At 45.0% G+C, this 26,484-nt stretch overlaps 1 protein-coding gene across 3 annotated transcripts in view; it reads right to left on the bottom strand.

Moving 5' to 3' along the window:
* Positions 1-25,995, bottom strand: part of tet3 (tet methylcytosine dioxygenase 3) — a 29,873-nt gene extending 3,878 nt beyond the window's left edge. Inside the window, exons 1-8 of one of the 3 annotated variants that reach the window (XM_070965304.1) lie at positions 25,562-25,995; positions 24,792-24,851; positions 8,913-11,826; positions 5,938-6,028; positions 2,851-2,944; positions 1,900-2,108; positions 955-1,105; positions 699-788 (exon numbers count right to left, since the gene is read on the bottom strand). In XM_070965304.1, the coding sequence (XP_070821405.1) occupies positions 699-788; positions 955-1,105; positions 1,900-2,108; positions 2,851-2,944; positions 5,938-6,028; positions 8,913-11,778 (3,501 nt within the window). In that variant the 5' untranslated portion in view covers positions 11,779-11,826; positions 24,792-24,851; positions 25,562-25,995. Of the gene's footprint in view, positions 1-698; positions 789-954; positions 1,106-1,899; positions 2,109-2,850; positions 2,945-5,937; positions 6,029-8,912; positions 11,827-16,991; positions 17,562-18,945; positions 19,042-24,791; positions 24,852-25,561 lie in introns of those variants that run through there. The other 2 variants (XM_070965302.1, XM_070965303.1) reach the window with 2 other exon arrangements.
* Between the last annotated feature and the right edge of the window lie 489 nt (positions 25,996-26,484).

Raw genomic sequence — 26,484 nt, 5'->3', positions numbered from 1 at the left:
AATATGCATCTCCAGCGTCCTGAGATCGGACTGAGAAGCAATCGCTCTACTACTCTACTTCTCTACTATCTACTTCTTCTTCTTCCTTCTTATGACCTTCTCTCATTTGCTCGGATCCATAAAACAACAAAAAACAAAAAGATGAAGCTGTGCAAAGCTGTGTTAATGTATGAAGAATGCTGTTTTATGCAGCTGCTTTTATTTCAGCTGTGGTTTGTGCCATCACTGTGCAGCGGATGATCTGGGTACAGGGACACCATCAAGACAGGTGGAAGAGGAGAGTGATGGGAACCTGTACGGATGAATCCTGGGAGCCATGCGTACATACTGTCAAACTTTTGATTGTCTTTGCTGAAGACAGCAACTGGTGTGATCCTGTCATTGGTGTTTTTGCCCACATAGCTCTTGTGTGTGGATTGAAAACGCATTTACACTGTGGTCACAATGTGTCCCTGACCACCTCTGGAGGTGGTTTTGGCTGATCACATCACAATCTGTCCTCAGTGCATCTTGGGTGCATTTACACCTGTACTTTCATGTAGTCAAACACTATCTGATTGCATTCAGATCACCCAAAATGCATCTCAGTGCATAGTGTAAAGGGTTCAAAGGCAAGACAGATGTAATGTGTCATACTGTAAAATTACAAAGATGTTATAATCAGTGTACACTGATGGGGATTTGCCTGTACAACAAACCTGGTTACTGTAGGCCTGTGGAGCCAACTGCTTGTACAAAGGAGCCACCTCAGTTGCCAGATTTTGGAATCTATTCCTGAGTTTGTCCTCCTGACAAGTAAAAACATGGATCATAGGTCAGAACAAAGCGCACACCTATCAAACTGTATCTTTTTGAATTATTCAAGATTATGAAAGTGACTAAGCCCATTCATCATTAGCACTGACATATTCCTGTATAATGCTTTACACTTAGTGGCTTTTATGCGATGAGTACCTCTTCAGGGTGATCTCCTTGTAGCCTGAACTTGCGTGGCATTTTGCTTCGGGCGTATTTACAGCCATTAAAGTACATACTCCAGGAGCAGCCAAAGGAGAAGGAAGCACCACAAGTTTCAGGGTCCTTGCCTTGACACGCACAGGTACGACTGCAGGGGGAGACAGTGAGTGCTCTATTAAGTTGTATACAGTATAAATGCTGGGTAACCTGAGCATGTGTTACATTATGTGCACACTATACTTTAACTGGGCTGTGGAAAACAACAATGTGGAGAAATGTCACTGAGTAATTTTGGGCAGTATTTCATTTGGAGCAATAATGTTACAGCACATTACAAATATTCTCTAACATTTCCATTTGCATGACACAAACATAAAATCTGATGGGCCATCGGTCAATAGACTAATACAATTTATAGTTGCAACACAGAGGCTGCTAAACCCCAGATGGTGAATGGTGGTTATGTGTGAAACAGGTTAAACAAGGGTGTGTCAGCACCCATTTATGGGTAGTTATGGACAATGTGTACATATCAAGGTTTACAAATCTGGTGACAAAGATAAATCATTTTGCTTCTGCAGACATTACTTGCTTGAATTTAGCTTCATAACTCTGGAGAATGTTTCTATGTCAAATTAACCAGGTGAGCACGGGTTAGGCCATGGACCCCTGCCTGATAAGAGTGTGTCCATTAAAACCAACTACATTTTTAGCATATTATCATTGGTGTCGTCTGATATAGATGGCTTGAGATGAAATAGTTTAACATGTGCTTCCAAAAGAATTCCTCCTACATAAACAAAGTGCAGAACATGCAAGTGCAGTGAAGGCCCAGCAGTACAATATAATGGTGACATACAGACAAGCTGCATGCTCTCACATGCACATACATGAACCTTTATGTTAGAGACCTGTGTCAAAGTGTACCTATCATCTACTCACTCATCATTGAGGCCACAGCGTCGGCTGGTGGGGTTGCCATATTTGGTGAGGCTGTCCGTGAGCTCACTGTACAGCTTGTCAGCCATGGCCCTCGGGACACCTTCCCAGGCCATAATGAGGATGATGATGACAGCGTTGGCACAGTGGTGGCCAGCACGCTGACGCACCAGACATAGGAGCTTCTCTGTCTCGCTGCCACGACGGATCACCTGACAGGAAACGGAGCTTATCAATATTTTAGGTTTTACTCATGCAGGTTTAGGTAAACACCCTGTCTCTTTACCTGCAACGCTGTCATTTATGTTGACTGAGTTCTGCTTCTCTGATTTTATAGAATCACATAGTAATTACATAAAGTTCAACCATAAACCAAACCAAAACCAAAACCTACTATTGTGTAATTCAATATTTGTGACTGCTAAGCAGTCACCTTTAGATATGTTTGACATGCGCAGGCCTGCTCTCTTTTATTATTTCTACACTCACTGTCTCTCCCTCTCACTGTCTCCACCACATTCCCACATTCACCATCCCTCATTAGCAGGATGTGTGAGGGGTGACACGAGAGGGGAGGTTGGGAAGTTGTTTAAGGGTAAGACCTCCTACTGAGTTTCTCTCTCTCTCACACACACACACACACACACACACACACACACACACACACACACACACACACACACACACACACACACTGCGTAAATCTTTTGTTGATTGGCTGTCATTACTGTCAGGTGGGACACAAGTCTTAAAATACCTCTTCTTCTCTCTCTCACTTGTTGACAGACTGACAGAAATGTGATTTTTGGAAGTCATGGGCCATTCTTTTTATACTTGACAATAACAAGTCCCCCAAGGCTATCGCTTCCTATCCCACTGCAGTCACCTACTTAAAAGTTGAGTGTTGTTCTCATTATCCACACGGCAGATGTGATGTGACATAATGCTACTTACCCACTTAGCAATAGGACATCCTCGTGAGCTCTTTCCCTCTTTGCCTGTGTATATCACCTTCTCAATCCGGATGGCATCCCCTTTCTCTCCATACCTACACAGAGGGAAGAACAATTTACATCCCCAATTCTAAAAAAGGACATAAGCATAAATAAAACAGAATGTGATCATTTGCTAATTCTTTTTGACATTTACTCAATTGAAAACCGTACAAAGACAATATATTTAATGTTGTGCCTCATCAACTTCATTGATTTTTGTAAATATCTGCTTATTCTGAATTTGATGCAACAACAAGTTTCAAACAAATTTGGACAGGAGCAGCTAAAGACTGGGAAAGATGTGGAATGCTCCAAAAACACCTGTTTGGAACATTCAGCAGGTAAACAGGTCCATTGGTAACAGGTGATGGTATCATGATCGGGTTTAAAGGAGCATCCTGGAAAGGCTCAGTCATTCACAAGTGAGGATGGAGAGAGGTTCACCACTGTGTGAACACATGATTGTATAAAGCACATTACAGCATGAGCTTAGGAACACTTCGTTAAGCCCTGTGTTATCAAATTACTGCATTCTGTTTCTATTTAACTTTTACACAGTGTCCCATTTTTTGGAATCTGGGTTGTACCTATTTTAATGTTTGTGGACTACAGCAGTTGGTGTTTGGTGCCAGTATGATTTCTAATCAGATGAGTGAGGCCTGATGCCTCTGATGCGCCAAGCTGACACTCAAGTGGCCTAAACTGCTGCTGTCTCCCCTGTGTGTCAGGGGCCTAAAGATCACCAAGCTGACCTCAATCAAAACTTGACTGGTCAGATGTTTTGCAGTTTTTTGTGGCCTCACATGTTCTGTGAAAAGTTGCACTGGAACACACCACAAAGACTATACCTGACAGCCAGTTGACATCTAATATAGATGTGTCTCTATTCACAATCCAAAAAACATTAAAAAGAGTAAAACTGACTTACATTTTCAAGCCGTAAACAGCCTTATGCTCAAAATAAAAGGCGTTTAATTACTGATCTGAATAATCTGTCATCTTGCATTAGACATGCTCAGTTGGTCAAATGGTGACTGAAAAAGGTTACCTAGTGCCAATGGTGCCACACAAAAATTATGGGAACACATGGCCACTCAATAACAGTGCAACAACACCTCAGCAGCTGCTGACTGCTGGCTTGGTGTATCAGAACAGTAACAGGAGACACATCCCTGCTGGTCAGCAGTTAATGATTCCTTATTTTTTTTCCTGTGTTGCTGTGAATCTGTGTCATTTTCTCTGTGCCTGCAGGAGTCTGTAGGAGTAGCAGTATATGCCAACTATGACAAAGACAGGCCAACCTCAGCAGCACTGACTGGTGAAAAGTGTTCGCAATGCTATGCTGAGATTCACACAAACATGCAGAGTAAACCAGAACCCACTAGCCTCGACACAATGCCAGCCAAAGGGACGGCTTTTGGAAGTATTTCTGTGCTAGTGTTTGTATCCTAATGTGCACGCATGAGCTTATTTTGTATACACACATTTCTATTTGTTTTGTGTGTTTGTGTGTAGGTGTCTGTGCACACCTGCCTGAGCAAATAATGGTGTTGGGAACTGACTTAATAGTAGTCCAAATGGTGCATGTGTGTATATCTGCAGGTCTGCTGGGGAGAGTGAGGAGGTGTATTGGAGGAGGGAGGGGCCAGGGGTCGTGCTGGGGTGGCAATAGGTCATCAGACCTTGTCAGATGTCTGCTCACGGCTCATATCAGGTCTCCTGCCTGCTCGATACCTGCCATTGTGAAAACTTCAGCCCTGAGCAGATTTGGTATGACAGCGAACATAAGGGGATCCTGCTGAATGGGAATCACCCTGAGGAGGCTGTGAGAGTTGAAGGAGAGTGGGCTCTATCACCACAGGGGTGGCCTGCTGAGGTTAAGGGTGGGTCAAAGGTCAGCTAGGGCCATTGAGGTTTTAACTCTTACGTCATCTCTCAAACAACAAAAAGTGGTCTCTGGCTGAACATCCCCCCTTACTCATCCTGTGCTCTCCAGGGACTAATGACTCATTGGTCCTATTGAAATCCAGTCTCTTGGTGAACAGCAGCCAAATGTGAGCCTCAGTATAATGTTCACAATGTTAATATGATGCACAACACAATGAGGCAACTGGCTCTAGAAGACTACAGCACAGAGTGCAAGGTGTTTTTGCATTCTGGGGTTACAAATAACAGACACCACAAGACATTATCAAAATGTGTTAACTAAGCTATGAACTCTTCATTCATCCTTAACAACAGTCGATCGCCTTTCATCAGGGTTTTAGTAAGACAGCCCAGCAACATGTCCGTTATAGAGACTGTAGCTGCTGTAATTAAAATGACCAGATGGGGGGCTTTCTGGTGTCCCTTCCTAAATTGAATAAATACTAATCCTAGGAAGATCAAACTGCAAATCTCAAGATGTCTTCTTTTTTTTAATTCTGCTGACTGTTTGCAGACAAAGCAACATCTCATGCAACTGGTTTGTTGAGGCTGTCCGCTGAGTGCTATGTATGTGATGCCCGATGGCTAATGCTAAATACCATGAGTTGTACCTCATCCTACCCTCCATTTGATTATGAGATTATTTGTTTCATTTGAGCAAATCCAACTATCTATGCAGATTATCTGCATGTAAAAATGTATCTTACATCAAATTTCAGCCTAAATTTATACCAGAGGATTGGTATATACTGTAAATAAGAAAACGTTTCTATGATACTTTCGACTAAAATTTTGCTTCCCCTCTTCTCCTTCCCTCTGTCTTTCTCTCTCTTCATCTCTCTGTCTCTCTCTCTGACTTCATTTATATCCTCCCTCATTCCTCTCATTCTCAGCTATCATCAGCTGCTACTCCTGTGCTTGTTGCTCTGCCTCTGATATGCTGATGATGCTGATACTTCCTGTTCCTCCTACTGGATTCTGGGTCACAGATTCCCTGAGGACAAAATGTGAGGAGGAGGGAAGGTGGAGAGAGAGGAGGAGGAGGAGGGAGAGGCAGAGAGAGCAAGAGTATGTAGGAGGAAGGGAAAGAGACGAGAGAAGAGAAGAGGGGAATGCTCACCTCGTCTCCATCAGGTTTCTTATGGAGGCTACAGTAGGTCCAGATCCCAGGTGATTGTAATAGGGCCCTTCATCTTTCTCCACAATTTGTTCTGGAAAAAAAAGACAGTAGAGGGTGAGGAAGAAGCAAATAACTGCATAGGAAAATTCCACACTTAAATGTATACAATTATTCACAATATACAACAGATCATAATTGGTGATGATAATGTATTTATTCTCTTACTGAAGTTCTATCACATATTATAAGCCCTCTGTAATGGACACTTGAGTGCATCTAAATATAAAGTAGCTTTAATTTAGTCCAGTTCTTCCATTATTATGAACTAATATAAGTATTAAAACTGCATTTTCCATCCATCCATCCATTTTCTATGCCGCTTATCCCTTTCGGGGTCGCGGGGGGAAAACTGCATTTTATGAGTCATTTTCAACTTCCTTATCTTACACTCAGAGAGGAAGTGTGGCAAAATTTGACCCACTTTGTGTTTTGTTGCTTGATTTAACAAAACATCCAAACAGGCACAAAAGACAGCAGCAGGGGTTGTGATCACAGCCATTATCATGCATTGTCTTTGTTGAATATTTCTCCTGCAATCTCAGATCAATTTGTAGAACGACAACAAGAAAGAAATTTCTTGAAACTACGCTTAAGCATTAAATATTTGATTCTGCTATACTTAAATAAACTATTTTGGGGGGGGGTCAATATTCAGCAGCAACATCAAATTCTAAATAAATGTTTTTTCAAATCACATTTTTCTACCTCAAATCCAAATTTAGCAGTGCCAGGATAGAGTACTACTCAAAGCTAAAGGGTATTCACCTCACTGAACTGACTAGATGTCTCCCTCTCTCTCTTAAGTTGCTTAAATTCAACAGTAAGTCCCTGAAAGAATGAAGCTTTGTCTTTGCATACAATCGCGTCTCAGTTTTTGTTGCGGTTAACGGCATGTGTTTTGATGTATTTTCGGACAAACTCTCAGGCATCCTCTTTGTGGCTGAAGCCAAGTCATCTATGAAGAGCATGATAATGTGCAACTGATTGCAGCATCCAGTTCACACAAACAGAGACACACATACCCTCCTGACACACAGACAGTGGGCTGTGACTGTAGGGTGTGGTGCCTGTGTGGAGACTCTGTAAAGCAGAAGCTTTTTGAGGTAGTGATGAATGACTCAGTTTGTATGAGTGTTAAGGGGGAGTAAGGGTGTGTCTGTGTGTGCATCTGTGCTTATGTTGTGCATGAGTGTGTGCATTTGTGTGTAAGTGCATTTGACCATTGTCCACAGGTCTGTGGTTGTAAACTATGTCCTATGACTTCAGCACAAATCTGTCTATGTGACACTGTGCAGCTGAATGTAGCAGCTTGAAATGTTTCACTCTAATGGGCTGCATTGCCTGGCTCTGTAACAGCTTGCTATGTGTTTTAAAACAACATTGTATGGCATCTAATACTTTATCATAGTGTAGCACACGCTCTGGATAATAACATTAGTTAAATGCTCTCAATGTAAATGTTGCACACTGTCAGGCTACTCGGTGCTGTGTGTGCGTCTCTGGCTCTGAGGTAATATGAGGTCACATTCCCCTGTTGGTGCAGGAGGGAGGCACTGGGGCGTGGTTCAGGGCAGGAAGTGGAGGAGTCATACTAAATGTTTGTCTGGAAATTGGTTGTGAGTACATGTGTATGCATATCATGGCTGTTTAATGTATCCGTCTATGTGAGAGGCCATTCATTCTAGCACCATGTAATGCTACAGGGAGTTGACAGCAGTGTTTAGCCAGGCTTTACTATGAAGACTTATTGGTCTGCCGGTCTTTACTATAAGTAACAGCACACAGCTAGCAAGTGTTTCTCTGCAGCTGCTCTTCCCCTGTTGTGCGCCCTCTTCAATGTTTAGTGACAGCAAGGGTCTATTTACCCGGCTTTAACCCTTCATAGCCCTACAGTTAGCACTCAGTAACTGTAAGAAAATGGTGGTATTTTCTTGATAACTTTTCTGAGAACAAAATATTTCATTATTCATTTAATGCACCAAGTTAATGAACTGTACCCACAGCAGCTACAGTGGTAAATTTTTCATTTACTGAGTCATTAATTAATGACTTTATGGACAAACAGGATGGCTCTTTTTGAATAATCAAGACACAAGTTTTTACATTATAATAATGTGGGTGTATCAAAGGGTGAATCTACCTAAATTAACATTATCTACTTGTTTGTTAAGTTAATTTATTTTCTTATTTCTTTTAAATATGTAGCATATAATATGATCCATACATTGCCATACATTTCTACTGTAAGAGCACCTACTCTATTGTAAAATAACCTGAGCAGGGTATTACCCAAACTATGGGACTGAACCCCTTTCTGTCTAACAAAGGCTCTGTTCTCCCTGCCTGCCAGACCTAAACCCACACAAAAGGCTCCTTCTGCCACCACTGCTATTGTTCCTGCCCGCTGCTTTTAGTGCCTCACACTGTCGCAGTCTGGATGGTCACAGCCACACACCCTGACAACACACATTCTTAGACACAGTCAACAAGCATCCATACAGAGAAGCTGAAGTGGAGGGGGAATGAAAAACTTAATAGTGGGCATAATTCAATAAGTAGAGTAAAGCACTAACATTATGGGTTCATTAATGTTTAGCTCAATGTGTAGAGGAACACATGAACCAAATTTCAAAAAGTTTTCCTCTAAGAGTTTTCCTTGCAAAATATGGATGTTCCATTACTGCTGTAAGGCACTTCAGGAGTCTTAAGTGTCTGTTTAACTTCAGACTTACTGTACTTTCAGACTTACTTAAATTTATCCCCACTACGAGATGGATGTGTAATGGTTGGAGTGATGTGATATTTGTTAGAATATTATTGAATACTTGTCTGAGAAGTGTTAATGCATTATGTTGATGCAAGCTCATCCCCCTGTAAACACACAAGCATAAACAGACATCAACACACTCACTTACCCACACAGGTGCAAGTGGGGAACTCAGCCTGCAGATCTTTGGAAGGAGTATCCAGCAAGGTCTTGGTGGGACTGTCCAGGTAGCGCAGAGGAGACTCTAGGAAGCCTCTGAGAGATGGCGAAGAAGGTAGACTGTCCTTAGTAGGAGTGTCCTCCTCGGAACAGTATGTGGTGGAAAGTACTGCTATATCTCCAGAGGCTTCAATCTTCATGCGCTTAGGCAGCGGAGAACCTGGAATGCTGAATGTATCCTCTAATACACTGGGCTGCTGCTGCTTGTCCAGAATGTTGACCTCCTTATGCAGAGAGACATGGAGGGACCCCTCATGCTGACCCTCCATTGGGCTTTCTGTGGATATCTGATTCAAGGTTGCTTCACTTTGGGTCCCTGATTCATGCTTGACTTCCACCTCCTGATCGTTTGGATGAGGTCTGGAGCTGGCTTGGGTGGTGAGAGCCAACTGAGATTTGTATGATGATGTGGGACTGAGGTCGTGAGGAGTGATCTGGGCCTGAATCCCCGGCTGAGAGGCTGTAGCAGTTTCTTCCATGGGCTGACTAGCAGCTGCGTCTGAGTCCCCAAATTCAGCCTCAAACTGGCGGATTAGTTCTTCGTACTTTGGGTCTATGTTGATGAGACTCGGTAACTGTGAGGTGCTCGATGGAGATGTGGAGGTCAGAGGTGTGGTGGTGCTGGTGTTACTGGAGGCCAGGCTGCCCGCTCCCTCTGACTTAGCATGAGCTACAGGGGCCACAGGTGGGGGCAGAGGACCTGTGAGGGCTGGAGTGTTTTCTGACAAAGCAGAAACAATGGAAGAGGGAGTCATTGAGGAGTTGGAAATGGATACCTGAGATTGGGCTGGGGCAGGGAGGCCTGCAGCAGCAGCCTGAGTGGAGTTATTGTGGAGGGGCAGAGGGGGGAGACAACCTGGTTGCAGGCTGGTCAGGGCCGGGGCTCTGTCCATCATGAGGACTGGTGGTTTTTGTATGGAGATCTGAGTCTGAGGCAGGAAGGTTGGCATGGATGCTTTCTGCTTGGTCTTCTTGATGATTATCTGTTTGGGTTTGGGCAGGGGAGGGACTGCAAGCATCCCACTCATAGCTTTTATGACAGGAGATCCGTGGCTGCTTTTTTTCTTTTTGGGTTCCTGTTTGATGGCCAGATGTGGCAAACCTTCTGCCTCCATCTGTGGCCACCATTTTTTCAAGTTTTGGCAAGCCAGAGGTGCACGAAGGCCTTGTGCTCCAAAGCCAGGGGAGTGGTTAGAGAAGAGGTTCCTCTTGTAGTGAAGGTGCTGTTGCAAAGCCGCCTGAGTGGAGTGACTAATGGCTGCTTGGCCAGGAGACAAGGGAGTGCCAGGGTAGTGCTGACACTGCTGCTGACAATTAGCCATGCCATGATGTCCTATGGAGGCAGTGTGATGACAGGGCTCACCAGAGTCTGGCTCTTGCTTAATCCTGGCCAATGCAGGGTTTTCCTGGGCCTGGGTACCCCCATTCTGGCTCAATCTGAGCTGCTGTGTGACTGGAAGCTTAAAAGGAGCATTGCTGAACTTGCCACTGGTATCACCAAGCAGCTGTTTAAGCTCTGACATGGGGTCTGAACTACTGTGAGGTGCAGCCGCGTAATGAGACTGGGGCTCAGACTTCATACACATCCATAGGTTCTTCTGTTCAGAGCCTCTGCCTGAGCCCTGCTGCCACTGCTGGGGATTAGGGCTGAATCCTGGATGTTTTTCCTGACCCGGAAAGGGAGAGGTAGAGGATGGGAGAGGGGTAGCATGGGATGGCTGGCCCTGGGATTGGGGCCTGTGGTGCTCGCAGGACACTGGAGCCTGCTGCCTGTTGTGAAGTCCTGGAGGGACGGATTGAGAGCGTGAGGAAGATGAATGGGTGGTGGGAGCAGACAGGATTAAGCTAGTGCCATTAGGGGGCTGAGGGAGGTTCTGGGTATGTTGGTGGTGATGGAGGTTACTGTTGTAGGGGGCTTGACCTGGAGAGCCGGCAGCTAGTGGACCAGTGCCAGATAACTGGGTCAGGGCTTCTATGGCGATGGCTGTCTGAAGACTGATGTTCTTCTCCTTGGCTATGGAGAGCACCTGGGGAGAGCAGGGAATTGGGGGTTTGGAGCAGGGCACTTGGTCTGGATGAGTTCCCTGTTGCTGCTTAAGGTTTGAAGTAGACAGACGGTGGCTACCATTCACCTGGGGGTAGGGCGGAGCATGATGCTGCAAATGGGGTTGCTGTAGGTGAGGCTGTAAGTGTCGGGGTGCATCAGCCATCTTGCAGGCACCTTGCTCCTCACTGGCTGCCAACTTAATCTTTTTCTCCAGCCACTCAAGATAGTCTGGACAGTCAGGCCCATCACAGTTGCAGTTAGGGGGCTTGTGTCCATGTTTGGCTTGGCTCAGTGCTGTCTGTAAGGTGTTCAGGTCTTCTGGAGGTTGGAAGTTACCCTCAGGAGCTCCTGCAGAGAGTCTGGCCTCAGCCCCCTCAGAACCCATTTCCTGGGTGAACTTCTCATAGAGCTGGGCTGTGTTAGGCTGCATGAGGCATGAAGAGGAGGAAGATGGAGGCAATGAGCCAGCAATAGCAGAAAAAGCCACCAGATTGTGGGCATCCTCCATGTCAGCATGGTGGACAGGTTCACAAGGGTTTGTACCACTGCTGCTATTCCAACATGGTTGCTGTTGTTGGGTGTCACTGACCTTGCCACGTCCTGACACCCACTGCCTTGGAGGCAAACTTCCTGCCCTCTGCTGCTCCGTTTCCATAGATGTCTCATCATTAGGGTAGCGATTCACCCCATTGGCCAGTTCCAGGCTCAGCACGCCTTCCTGGAGGCGGTCATGTGACCCAATTTCCATCTGGCCTCCACTTCTGGGGCCATCCACTGAAGTGACTTTGCGAACAGTCTGAAAGACAAACATGGAGCAAAGTTCATGAGGTCAGAAGAATCAAATAAATCCAGGGGTGACATGCAAAACAACATTATACACTGTAGATTAGGAATGATTTTGAATAATCACCCTGTGTTGCACATGTGTGTTTACTAATCACTGTAATTCAATAAAATTTCTTGGTATTTTTTAATCTGTATTGCAATGAAATTTCTCCAGAATGATAAATAACAATCATTAAAATGATAAAGGCTCTATTCCTTCCTTCCAAGCTCTTATCCAGGGCTTCCCTCCCACCTCTCACACATGCAGAACATTCAGTGCTGCAGTGACAGGCAGTCACACAGGTAGTATGGCTAAGAAAAACTGAATTAACTATTGCTTCAGTGGAGTGATTTCTCACCAGGCAAGTGTTTTGTCACAGTCATGTGACATAGTTTCAATGCTGTTTATAAATGAACACTTTGCTCCAGATCAGTTCTGGTATGCAAAGTGGGCAGTTGGAGTTAAAATATGTCACCCATGGTGATGGGAGACTTTGTGGGGCCAAAAGTGGGTACACTGAGGGCTGAAGAAAACAAAATATGATACACACAGTTTTCATCATTTATTAAAAACTGCAACACAAGTTCTTAAGTAGAAAAGACATATCAACAGAGTGAAACTACATATTTGACTCAACACCATTGAGTCAAATGTATGTTTTCACAATTAGCAAGTAAAACAAATCAAGATATTTTAGAAATGTTCCATAGAAACATAACTATACATATCTGATTACAATATGTATATGCTTGTAACACATTGTGAATTGCTTTTATCAGCCAAACTAGATACTGAAAAAGTTATTATGGTCTTTGTGGAAATATAGTGGTAATTGCGACTGTTTAATGGAAAGAGAACTTCTATTGAAATATGCTTTGCAGTTGGACATAATGTGCTTACTGGTGCTATTTCAAGCTAAAGTGTTTCTTGGGTGCTGAAAAATGATTTCAGCAGCAAAATAGCAACTTAGAAAATGTAATAAACAGGATCTAAGATAAAAAGCTAACTGAGCACAGACCATACTGCCCTGGATATATAAGCAACAACTAATTCCTGATATTTGGCAAACCTTATACCACCTGCTCTATAACTGAAACTCCCTTTGGCTGGAGAACAAAGTAACTGCATGTGTATTTTAGATTAGCTGTTGTCACAGATGCTCATTTTTTAAACTGCAGTATTCTTTGCGGTCACTGTACCTCTGTGTACAGCACATGAAGAAAAACAAAAATGTAGAAGTATTTGACTAAGTCATGGGAGTCATGACTAACAAACAAAATGTCTTATGTAATTTCAGTAGATTTAACGATCTTGTCAGACATTTGGTAACACTAATCAGGAGCTGATCAGTGCAGCCACATATCTCAGTTCCTTTCTAAGTTACCACATTAGCAGTTACACTGAAAATTGCACACATCACCTGGACTAGTGGGAAATTACATTTTCAAAGCAATCTGTTTATTTTAGTCAGGTTGAAGCACCAGAGGGGTGAGCTTGACCATAATATTGTAAAACAAACAAACAAACATGTAAATCAAAAAGTAATTTTGCTACATTTGTCTACTTGTCTACTACTATTACTATTATGTTAATCTTAAAGACAACTATGGGCCTCAAATTCACTGGAGTTGTAAAATTACTTGCACACAGTTTTCAGGCCAGGTTTGCTTGTCATAGATAATCATCAAATGAGTCTAGAGAGGAACAGCAAACAAAGATAATCCAAGGGCAGGCTAAGAGATCATTGACAGAGTTCATGTTGTGGCTGAACAGTGTATAACAACATATCTAATAGTCCCTATGAGAAGAAAAAAATGGCCGACTTGCTGTTTAAGTAAATTTTTTTGTATCAACCCCCCCAACACACCATATCAATGGCCTTTATAGTGTCACAGTCTTCAGCCTATGTGTACTGTAAACAGACAAGTACCATAAACAAGCAACTACTGGCTGTTCCACATTACAGTGGCTGTACAGTATGTGTAAAGGACACTTCCATGCATCAAAATACTGGTTGCAAGCACAATCCATCCCTGACAAGACACAACAGAAACTGAACTAAGACAGAGAAATGGAGATAGAAATAATTCAGTACACATACACGCAAACTAAACACAAGCCTGCTGATTTTCTCAAACCCGAACATAAATGCAAACTAGTTCCTGATTCAGAGGATTCATGAAAGAAAACGGCTTGTGTTTGTAGATCCATCAGTGTACGATAGTAGAAGTGAGCCTGGCGTCCAGCTTCCCCATCATTTGAATATGATTGAAATGAGTCTTTGAAGTGGCTAATTAGTGGACGGGCAGTATGCTCGGGTCTTTTGAATTCCACCTTCTGCGCTGGGTGTCTGTTGGGGGTCCCAGGGGGTGGCGATGGTTTTGGTGTGAGGTGGTGTGGGGTTGGGGGTGGCAGTGAACAGCCGGCATGCAATACGTGAGAGGCCCCATGTCTGCACTATCAGTCGCATCAGACGGGAAAGAGGAAGGGGGGGGTTGGTAGCTGTACGCGGCAGTTATGAGAACTGCAGTGTGTTGAAACAGTGACTGCAACACTGCACAACATCCCACAATCACGCACAGTCAGTCACATTGACAATCTCCTTTCCTCTTTTTCTTACAGTTACATATAATAAGCACTGCCACAAAAAATGTCACAAGGGTTTAGAGCACCTCCAGTTGTACACTTACAACTTAACTCAGCTTTGCCGGTGCAGATGACAAACGGCACACCGCACACAACATAACAGTTCTTTGGGACCACATGTGATCTGAGCTTTGGCTCACCTTGATTGACTTTTTGTGAGGCTACGTGCCAATTCAGGTTGGAAATGCAGCACTCACACCTGCGGCGCCCTGCACCTATCCGGGTGCCTTGGACTGTACACACCACGTGCTTTGACAAATATTTACCCCGTGACAGAGCCTGCTCTCTTGCCAGAAGTCTATCTCTGTCTTCTCTCTAACTGTGTCATTCTATTCCACACACATATATATTTGCACAAGCTTGACACACACCAAAAAAGTGGATCAAAAAGTGTCAACACACCTAACTGGATCAGATGTTGCAGAACCTGGTAGACCAGACACTTGAGTCTAGGAGCCCTTTAAACAAGAGAGCAAAGCAAGGGCTATTTAACAATGACACTGCAAAAAAAAGAAAAACTAGAGGGAGGAGACAAAGCATGTAAAGACACTTCTGGTGGTGGTGAGGGGGTTAAGTTCAGCTTGTGAGTAGACAGCTGAACCTAAATCCCAGATACACAACACCCTCCCCATCCTCCCTCTTGTCCTCCTCCTTCTTCCCCCACCCCTTCCTTTGCTGCCGTGCCGAGCAGGAACATGAAGCAGAGACCCTGACAATATGAAGCCGGCTGAGAGCCCGAGGACCAGCCACGCGTACTTACGTGGTCCTCGGCGTCCAAACGGAGCTGCCAGTCGGAGAGCAGAAAGCAGAAGAGGCGACAGAGAGGAGCATGAGACTTGCTGGCTGGCACAGCAGCTCACGGGCAATCCGGCCTTGTTGGGTTGTATTCCTTCTTATTTCTTCCAGTCCGTGCAATGCACAGACATAGCGAGCGCCGAAATACACATGCATGCATTCACACACGTACACACAGCCAGCCACACACACACAACACACCTCCCCCCAGCACACACGTTTCTCATTCTCTTGCCTCTTCTTATGGCCGACGCTTTCTGTTCTCTCCTTTTTCCTTTCTCATTATCTCTGTCTGCTCCTCCCTTCCCTTTTTCAATATCCTCTTTCTTTCTCTCGGCTACACATGCAGTCGGCTTCTCTTCGCAGCCCCCACCTTCCCCCTTCTCTCCCTCCCTCCCTCCCTCCATTCCCCTCCCTCTCGCGCAGCCTCTCCCTCCATCTCCTCTCCTCTCTCTCTTCAGTGTGTGCAGAGCGAGAGGCCATTATCTGAGCCACAGCGGGCACGTACGATGGAATGGAGGAGTGTGCAGTGAGCAGAAAGAGAGAGAGCTGTGGGGGATAGTCGCTAGTAGTGGCAGCCTAGGAAACAGCACAGTGCAGCAGAGATCTTACCAATGAGAAAACCTCTCCCTGTCTCCATCCACGCCCTTCAACACGACGTGCTCTACTGCATTAGATGATGTTACATATAAGGCTATGTTGTGTGTTTTGTTTATCCACAAATGCCCAGTTTTGGCAATTTCAAGCTATGACAGAGCTTCTCTGCTTTCGAGCGAAGAGGCGAACCAGCGACTGCCAAGCAAACACACAATCTCAGCTCGGCATCAACAACAACAACAGGAAAAAGGAGCAAAGAAAAGCAACGTTACATTGCGTGTTTATGTCCTCTGCAAATGGCATCTGGTTTTCCTCATGGAGATTTTGTTCCATGTTTGAGCATCTAGATTCAGCTCAGCCCTGGGCCAAAGGAGAAGCCACCAATAAAGGTTCTTCGATCTCAGTTTTCTTCCTCATCTACAGTCACATCGGTGGGCCATTCCTCGCTTGGCACAAAAAGCTTCATTCTTAAACCTGTGGCTGATAACAGATCTTATAGCAAGGCTGCATGCAGGCTGCAAAAAGGTTGGTTGATGAAGAAGGAGCTGGCAGTCCTGCTGGCCCTTCCTCCAATAACCAAAGGATACAGATGAGGTGGAAGGTTGCTCACTTCAGGAAACTGTGGGTCACCTGATACACAGTACGATCATTCATCAACACTATATACCGTCACCTCACTCACCTACAAGGGGGAAGAAAATGGAAAAACAAAGGCAATATGATTTTAACAGAGGTGCGAGAGCGCGATAACTACCCTGAGCAATGGAGAGGGAGCAGCAGATGGCACTTTGACATCAGCAAGTAAGAGTAGCAGGATGAAGGGACAAGACAAGAGACAACGAGAGGGAAGTCTAAGAAGAGAACAGTTAAAAGAAAGACGGAGTCGCTCAGTTATTCGTGTGACTGATTCTGTAACGGGAGGGAAGATGATGAAGAAGAAGAAGGGGGCACAAACAGACAGAGGATCGGCAGGTTGTTGCCAAATGAAGACAGCAACTGCAAGTAATCAACCCATTACTGTTCGCTTAGGACGCAAGACTTCTGTCCTCTCCTGTCCACCAGCGTACGATAATGTCCTCTTGTTATTCTCTCCTCACCATTGTTCTGCTTTGGCGTCATTGCCATTATCATCATCGTCCTCATGATCGCTGGATGTTTCCTCTCGCCCACTTGCTGGCTGACCGGCCTTGTGGCGACTCCTCTCTTCTCTCCAACATTGCTGGAGTTTTGGAGCAGATTTAACCAGGAGGAGGAGGAGGAGGGGGAAAAAAACATGGCCGTCTCTCCCATGCAGATCTTTGTCAGCTCCTGCGTAGTATTTTTCTCTTATATTACTGAGCGTGTGCCGGCTACACTGCGCTTTGGCTGGATCAACTTCGGCAGCCTTTCCCTGCTTCTCTTAGTTTCCCTGGTTCTCTTGGTCTCTCCTGATCTCTCATTTTCTCTGGCTTTCTCAAACTGCCTCTGCCTCCCTCTGTCGATTGGTCTCTCTGTTTTGTTTCCTGAGCCTTTTCTCCTTCTAGCATAGCTCATTGTATTACCGTTCCAACACTTTGTGACGCACCCGCTCTCTGGCCCTCTAAATTGTCTGTCTCTCTGTTGCCACACATATTCGTATACACACACACAGATGAGCGTCAATCCCAAAGAGAAACACAGCGCAGCCTAAGCTGTCTAAGGGAAGGAGAGGAGAAGTAGAGCATTAGGTCACATGACCAGGGAGTGCCAATGAGCGAGAGGGAGAGCAGTGAGGAAGAGAGGTAGGAAACACATGTGGCGATGACGTAGCTGCATCGTCATCAACATCAACATCATCATCACCATCATCAGTGTCCTCCACCAGGATGCTAGCCTCCACCACTGGGTGGGCACATGTGTCATCTAACACATGCCCATTCCCCACTATCACCGACACCACACATCAACGGACACTCAAAACATGCGCTTCCTTTCACCCCACTCACTTGTGCTCGCTCACTCCCCCAGCTGCAATGACACAGCACTTCCAGCTCGACTTAACCTCTGAATCACATGCTCTCTACGCACAGTTCCTCCTTTTAAAGAACTATTCAACACAACAGAACAGTTCTATCCTTTAAGGCTGTGTTGTCAGAAACAAACGTATGCCTTTCATACTTTCAGTCTTACATTTAAAACTGACCACACAACACTTGCCAAAACAATGAATCATTTTAAAAGAAAGCAGTTCGGAGTGACATCAGGTGGCTTAGACACTTCCAGCATTTTTGAAACCAATCAAAGAAACAAACAGAGGAACATAAGCGGAACATGTGACCTAGAGGATAGTACCATAGTTCAACAGCATACATCAGCTCACTCACTCGCATTGTAAAAACATGAGCTCTGAGTGAGACCGTCACTGCACACAGCTGAGTAAAACAAAGAGGCGCGATTTGACCAAAACATCAATGTAGAAGAAGGAACCCCCAAATTCAGCTGTTTCACATGACGTAGATGCTCAGCAACAACACTGTAAATGCAGTATATATGACACAACTTAGTGTGTGCAGGCAGATAAAACCCAATTACAGTAACTACTCTTGATTCAAACACGTGCTCATTGATGACTCAAAACCAGCAGCACAAAGTGTCATTTCAAGTAAGTCACTGCTCAACATTTCTGGTATTTACCTCAGTCATGTTTGGCCATCTTTGAGAAATGGACATTCACTCTAGAATTTAAGATAATCAACAATGACAGAAACAGCCATTCAGTATGTTTCTGTGTATTTACAGCCATGCACAGAGCAACACCACAATGCTGATATTCAGGTTTGCCCAAGAGAGCTGTCCTCATATCGCCTCCTGAGCACAATGGGTTACTTTTCAACTAGATAACACAACAAGACAGATTACATTATAACTGGGAGGCATACAGTCTCTAGCCGTGTCCTAGTTTACTTCTAATTGAGCTGTGTTCAATTCACATGACACTAAGACCTCAAGGCACTGGAAAAACAGCAACTGAAGTATCTTAACTTTTTCATGGAAATGAAACGGAAAACATGAACCAGTATGTCACACACTTACGGTAAACCTGCTGTAACCCGGCATTGAGAGAGAGGAAGGCACAACAGAGACTCCAATTCTCACATCGATCTCTTCATCTCACAATCTAGTCAAATTACTGTCCAAATGAGTTGTTTCACGCCCTCGTCTCTCTCTCTCTCTCTCTCTCTCTCTCTCTCTCTCTCACTTCTCCATCTCTTGCTCACTGTTTCTCAGCAGCACAGAGGAAAGGTCTTGGTTGTAGGAGGGATGACTGACAACAAAAGTTGGGTTGGCTTGCATGACTAAGCCTGAGTCATTTTTGTCTTTTCTTCTCAACAAAGTCCTGACATAAAACCCTCACACACTGAAACAAGCTTTTCAAAATTTTACCAGCGCATCAGTTGTGGGAGGTCTGTGTGTTTCACACACACACACACACACACACACACACACACACACACACACACACACACACACACACATACACACACACACACACACACACACAAGCCAATAAAGAACAACTTGTTCTGCTTCAAAGGAAATTTCAAAGAAATTATGTGATTTCACCATTTCTGCACCATCATCACCTCTCATCAGCAGGAGGATTTATGCCACTTAGGGTAAAAAAGCCATTAAACAAGTCACAAGAGCATCACAGTCCCGACATGAGGGTGTTTCCCCTCCTCCCATCTCTTCCTGTCAGCTGACTCCACCTCCTTCCACCATCGTTGCTCCCATCAACCTCCATATACTCCCACCCCCAACCCATATTGCCCTGCAGTCTAATGGCATCAAGGTCATCTGATCTGACACACTCAGTGACTCTCTCTCTCTCCTTCCCCCTCTCCCTCTCTTTTTTGCTCTGTCTCTTTATCTTTCACTTTCTTTCACTCTTCCTGCCCCCCACCCCTCAAACACACACGCCTGTTTCTCATCACATGCACACAGAGGCAAACACACTAAAGGCTCCTGCAAAGGCACACACTGGCAACAAACGCAGAGGCACACTTTAATGATTTTTCCCCCCGCACACATACATGCTAGTATGCATACAGTATTGGATTGTTCTCTGAGGGTCACTGGGTTTATTGGTGGGCAGGACAAGAGGCTGCAGAGCTGCACTGAGCACATATTCAACAGAGGGGAAGACACACAAAGTGTTTCAGCCTGGTTAAACAAATAACCCTAAGCTCTTATTATGATTAGGATATGATCAAAAAGGCTTGTACATCCTTAAGCACATGTATTTATGTATGAACAGTATCTTTCCATCTGTATGTCTGTCTATAATGAGTAACAGCCTGTTAACATATCATTCATATTTAAAGCATCACCTTGCTGTTTAGCAGGTTTTCTCTCTTTGTCTTTGCTTTCATTGCCATACGCCCCCACCTCAACATGCTCCCAGGCAAGATGGTGTTGGGTTCAGGGTGTGTTTGGGTGTAGATCATAGTACTGAGTGTAGGGTATCCAGTCTGAGTCATACCTCCTGACTTTCGGCACGTGCAAGTCGGCACGAATCGCCCAGCTGGGGAAGGCCTACCCCTCCCCACCACCAGCACCACCACCATCACCACCACCACCACCACCACCACCACCACCACCACTACTCCTCACAAAGAGAAAGGGAGGAGTGGTTTGGGAGAGAAAAAAAATGGAAAGGTGGTGATGGGTGGGGGGCTGCTAGGCTGGGTGGAGCCGTTAAAAAATAATGAGAAGGAGGAGGAAGAGGAGTGGGGCGCTGTTTATAAGAGGCAGTGCTTTGTGTTTGAGGTTTAGGACTTGAAAAGAAGGAGACTGTAATCTATATACAGAATCTCTGCTGGGTCTGAGACAAGGCAAGTGGACAACAAACAGAAGGGAAATGGATGCTAGTGAGTTGAAATGGTTCAAAAACAATAAAAGAACACTATGTACTGCTACCTGCCAGGCTAATGTGTGCCAAGTCATGAAAAAATGCTGAGCAGTCACATCTCATTGGACAATGATGTAATCATTAACAGAGCATTTTTTCTTTACCAGGTGAAACACATCACAGCCTGAATGATGGTGTGATGAGCATCTGGAGACAATATTAAGGGGTTAAATCAGAAACTGCTTAGACCTGAGAGTGAAAAACAGAAAGCAAGAGAAGCCCTCCTCAGCTCTGCACAGTGGCTGGTTGCCAGCCTTTTCTCTCTCAGGACTTGGGCTAAGATTAGCTTCCCATATGTTCAAGTCAGGCGTAGCCGGGCTTAAAGGGCCAGTACTCCACTGTGCACTGTGAAGCCATGAAGGCATGAAATCATCTAGATTTACGTTTGAGGTCAAAATGTATATTTGATCATTCAAAAGAGGGCAGGTTCCAGAGGATGACGGCTGGATGATGTTCTGGCCTTTTCGTGGGAGGTTTTTGAGAATGCTCTGTATTTCTGAGCTTCTGCCGGTTTAATGCCTTCTTTTGCATTCTAATCAGTCCAATCCTCCACCTTTTTAGGAGACATCAGCCTCCACTGAATTCCCATGAATATACTTGTGTTGTTACAGAAATCAATATTTTCATGCGCGTTTTAATAGTGTGTGACTCCGACAGCTGTAGCACTGTGTTGCATAAAACCTGGCAGCGCTGGGCAGCAGTGGGATTCAGGATTGTATAAACTGTGTTGCCCAGTGGGAGCAGCAGAGCAGCCACCAGAGAGGTGAGAGTTAAAGAGCTCAAGCAACAGCTGAGTGCTCCTCCCCTCCTCTCTCTCCATTCATTTTTTATTAACTGCGGCACCAGGCGGCTGACAACCTCCCTCCGACATCAAACACAGATACCACCAACGATGCCAACGAGCCACCAAACACAGTTCCTCGTGCCATGCAGGGTATTGATCCAGGCCAGGACCCAGTGTGGGCTAAGTCCAACCATGTTCAGTGGAGCATGCAGGACTATGAGCAGCGTAGTAGGACAGACAGTGCAGAGACGAACATCTGCTAACTGTCCAATTCCAGATGAAACATGACAACAGCGCAGAGCTTATCAAGTCCCTATATATTAATGATAGCATGTATGAGGCAATTGTTGGTATAAATAAAAATGGCACATGAAATCCCATCAGGATTTACAGGGTGTGATGTGTTCAAGTCCCTGAGGTGCCTTTGATAGAAGTGTTCCATTACATCTATTGAAGGAAGCAATTCACTGTAGATATCTGAGTTGAGCTGAGCCGACTGTTCCTGGGTGAGCATGCAGGGGTGAAGCTGGGTGAAATGAGTAAATGTAGTAAGTCACCTTTTTAACTGCAGACAACGGCTGATCAACCTTGGGCTTAATTCATATATTCAGTGCCATCAGGCTGGAAGGAAACTCTGTAAATGGCAATGTCACCAAGGACCAGCTGTCACCAGTTAAGGACATGGAATAAATCATTGTTTTTCTGGACACGTTATTATTATTATTTTTTTTTTTGATAGTGTTAAGACAGTAGTTAAGATTGTTCACACAATACAATAACAACACCGAGACATTTACCATTCAAAATAATTCATTTTTGAAAACACCTGCAAGTAAATTTGTCTTGTGATAGATTAGATTAAGTTGTGAGGGCATAGTTTTATTGTCTGTTAGAGATCTCAAAACACATTTCATTCATCATCAAAAGACATCATGACTTCAAGATCAAAAGAAAGATTGCAGCGAAGCAAGAGCCTCATCTTGAGAAGCAAAACCACGACCACCGGTGTCTCCGTCACTTGCATGTCACAGTTTACTCACATTTTCATCATCCATTAGATCACCACTTGCATGTCATGGCACATGGTTAACAGGGCTGCATTTCTTAATTGGCTGACTGGAAATCTTACAGAGCAGTAAATACATCGAAAGCCACCACTGAATGGAAAAGGTGATGTCAAACAATCCACTTCCTGAGTCTGTACCATATACCAAACCACTTACTACATTAATACACACACATGCACACATTTGGTGCTGGCTAGCTGGTCACGTGACCAACCTTGGATGCTGGACTTGAGCTAAAATTAAAGCACTGATGTCATCAGACATTCAGTGTTGCCACGGAAACTAGGTCAGTGTTAACCCTTTGTGGACGTGGCTGGGGATTCCACTCCAGGCTAAACATATGATTAACAAACGTTCCATCTGCTGTCACGCACTGGTTTTGAGTGTGTCTACTCTACTCTGCTTTTGACTGTTTCCCACCACTGTACCGTGTGAACTTCATCATATGTATACAGAGGAAATCCTGTGTATGGGCGTGGAAAAAAAATCACACGAGTGTAATCTGTCTGTCTTGTAACCTGCTGCGCTAAACTCTCAATTCAGTTCTGCTTCCTGAACAGCAAAGAAAACCACCGAACAAACACTGAAATAAACCATTGAAAGTGCTGCCAGACTCGCTTTTAACCATGTTGATTGTCACACAATGTTTTCATGTTCCAAAATCTTGGAGCTGTTGTGTTGGTCCTAAAAATACTATGCTATTGTATAAGCACTTGTTTAAATTGTCAAAAATAGTGGCCTCAGCATGTTGGGTGTTGACCATGTTTGTCTTTGTGTAACCAGGGACATGTCCGTCTACAAACAGGAGCTCAGGAAAGCCACAAAGCCAGATGACACAAACTTGTTCAACACAGTCTACAGCTCCTCTCACGACTGGACAGTTCAATGGTTTTTTCCCCTGCAAACCAGATGGGTGCATGTACCTCGCACAGAAAGACCATCTACACATAGTCAGGGATTAGAGCAAGCTTAAAGGTAAGCTTGAGTATGTCAGTAGTAGCTGAGTTAAGCCCATTCATGACATCTGAAATGGACTGCCTAGCCTATATTTCACATCATCATGGCGATGCAGCTGAACGTATCTGCCGGCATAAATGTTCTCAAGTCCTGTCTTGTCACGTCCACATGTCTAGATTTACAACGCTGAAATGTTTCACTACGCATCTGATGGCAAGCCAAATCAAAGCTTCCTTTCTTCGACTTGGAGAGGACATCACAAGACTCTCATAACCGCGGCAGCAGCTTGTTTGGTGCTCAACAAATCCTTTCTCTATGAAGCCTCGCCGCTCAAACTTCCTTTCCACATAAACACACAAGCGTGCCCCAGCTCGGCAAGCTGTAGAACAGCAGCTCTTGGCGGCCACAGGTTATTACGCCCAACAATCAAACGCGTACGCATGCGTGACCCACTAACTTTTACTCCCTTTACCTCATTTGACTCCAGAACCAAGGAGAAGAAGGACGGCCCCCCTGGATCCTGAGCCAGTGCGTAGGGTTCCTCCTCCTCCCTCCTCCTCTCGCTGGTCTCTTGTATCTACACATGCCTGGCTCTGGCACCAATCAGCGGGCAGCGTGGGACGCTTTAAACTGAGGACGCCGCCACCTCATCACTGAGGCGCTCAGCTCACTGCGGCTTGGAGATAAAGCTGAAGGAGCTGATTTAATATAGTCAGCTTCCGAGCGGGGCGAGACAGACGCCTAAAGGTGTCTGATGTACCTTTATTCCACACCGCGATGATATCAGGGCTAATACAATGAGCTCATGTGTTCGCCGGAGAGAACAGCATATAGTCAAATGACATCCCAGCAACACAGCGGTGACAGTCACAGCTTTTTCTGTGGTATAGGTGTCGATGGTTAAATCCAGTCACGCAAATGCATAAACATATACGTACATAATAAAGTAAAGTCACATTTCTAGAAATGCACGTGTGAACAGACACAGAAAGAGCAGAGGAACTGGTCACTGTGTTGACTAACCAGCACATTTACACCTCACAAGAGCCTCTCAGCACTGATGAACCGACAGCTGAGAATCAAAGCAACATGGACAGAGATTACACACAGATGACACGCATACACACAAACAGTACACAAACCCAATGCCCTCTCTTACCTCAACTGCCAGTTCAGGGTCTCCCAAGCAGCTTCGACTGTTGTTTTCAAAATATTCCACCTTTACAGTCAATCAAGAGAGAAGGAGAGGGGGGAGCGAGAAGGAGACAGAGGGAGAGATGGGAGGGGGAGAGAATAACAATCAATAGAATAATGCGACAAGGGCCTGCTCAAAAAGACGTGTCATTAAGAAGAGAAGGACCACCAGATATAACATGCATGCCTTTTCACACTCTATCTCCTCATCATTCCTGTCATCCTCAGCCATCATCAAAAAGCAGCCGTGAGCACATATCTCTTTGATTTGGTCTCAAACAGTGAGCCGGCACTTCCCTCTGCTGCTGGGACAGAGAATGAGAGACAGCAAAGCCAGGTTCAATTTGAATTATAGAATTATGTAATGTCTGTATGCGCAGCCTTCCTAATATATGCATTAGACAAGTCTGCATAACCCAGATTTTTTTTTTTTAAGGATAAGTTGGCCAAACGCTCACAAGTGTCAGTGGAGAAGACAGCTGAGAGTGAGATGGAATAGATGGAAGTGGTTCATCAATGCAGGGCTGATTATTTAAAACAATAGCATCTTCTTATTTGGCACAGCATGTCCCCCTTGTCTAGATGGCCCTGGCTGTCTCAATGTTAAATGATGTGTTTTGTCTCGAGCTGTTCCCCAGTCCCGCCAACCCCCCCACAAACCCCCTTCATCCCCCCCCACCCCCCCTACCCACCCACCTATCAATCCTAAAATAGTCTGGAGTGATGAATATTTACCCTCCAAGCCTCTGAGCTGCCTTGGTTTGTACTCCTCCGTCCGCTGGCCGAATCCCCATCAGAAGGATCGGGCTCCCTCGCGTCCTCACCTCTATCCCTTTCTTCTCTCTCGCTCTTTCTCTCTCTCTCTCTACCTCTCCACTCTTCTTTCTCAGTCTCTCTCTCTCGTCTGTGTTCCAGCAGCCCATTCAGGAAGCCATCTTGTGTTTTTAATCTGGTTTTACATGAGCCCTCGTACACACGTTCTCTCTCTCTCTCTCTCTGTCGCTTGCTCTCTTGCTCTACCCCCTCCCTCTCTCTCTCTCCTGCTAGTATGCCAATAGGTCTACTGCACACACGCTCATACACACACACACACACACACACACACACACACACACACTGTGATCGCTATCACTCCTCCCTCACCCCCGTTCATTTTTTTTCTCTTCTCCTTCTGCGTACATGATGTGAATGCCCCCTCCCCCCTTCCCCCTCCTCTCTCTCTCTCTCTCTCGTCAAACATATACACTCATGAACAAATGTACACACACACAAACACACACAGAGCTCGCCGGAGAGACGTCACGCTAGAGATAGCACACAAAGGCAGTCCGTCGGCCAATCAGAGGCAGGGCTGAGCTCTGCTGCTAGGGTGAAACTGAAGGAGAGCATGTGAGGGTGGCGAGAGACAGAGAGAGGGAGAGAGAGAGAGGGAGAGAGAGGGGGGGGGAGAGAGAGGGATCGCTACTCACAGCTACTCAAAAGAGGAGGTTAAAATAAAAAGGGAAAGGGTCTGTGTGTGTCTGTTTGCGTGTGTGTGAGTGTGTAGCGCCATAAAAAATAGGCTGACATAAAGAGACCGAGTGAAGGTGGACGGGAGGTGTATGTGTGTATTTGTATTGGGGGGATGGGTCCTCTCTATGCCTGTCAATTATCTCCTC

The sequence above is a fragment of the Chaetodon trifascialis genome, chromosome 6, assembly GCF_039877785.1.
Source record: "Chaetodon trifascialis isolate fChaTrf1 chromosome 6, fChaTrf1.hap1, whole genome shotgun sequence".
Taxonomy (NCBI): domain Eukaryota; kingdom Metazoa; phylum Chordata; class Actinopteri; order Chaetodontiformes; family Chaetodontidae; genus Chaetodon; species Chaetodon trifascialis.
This window is presented reverse-complemented; position numbering and strand designations above follow the sequence as displayed.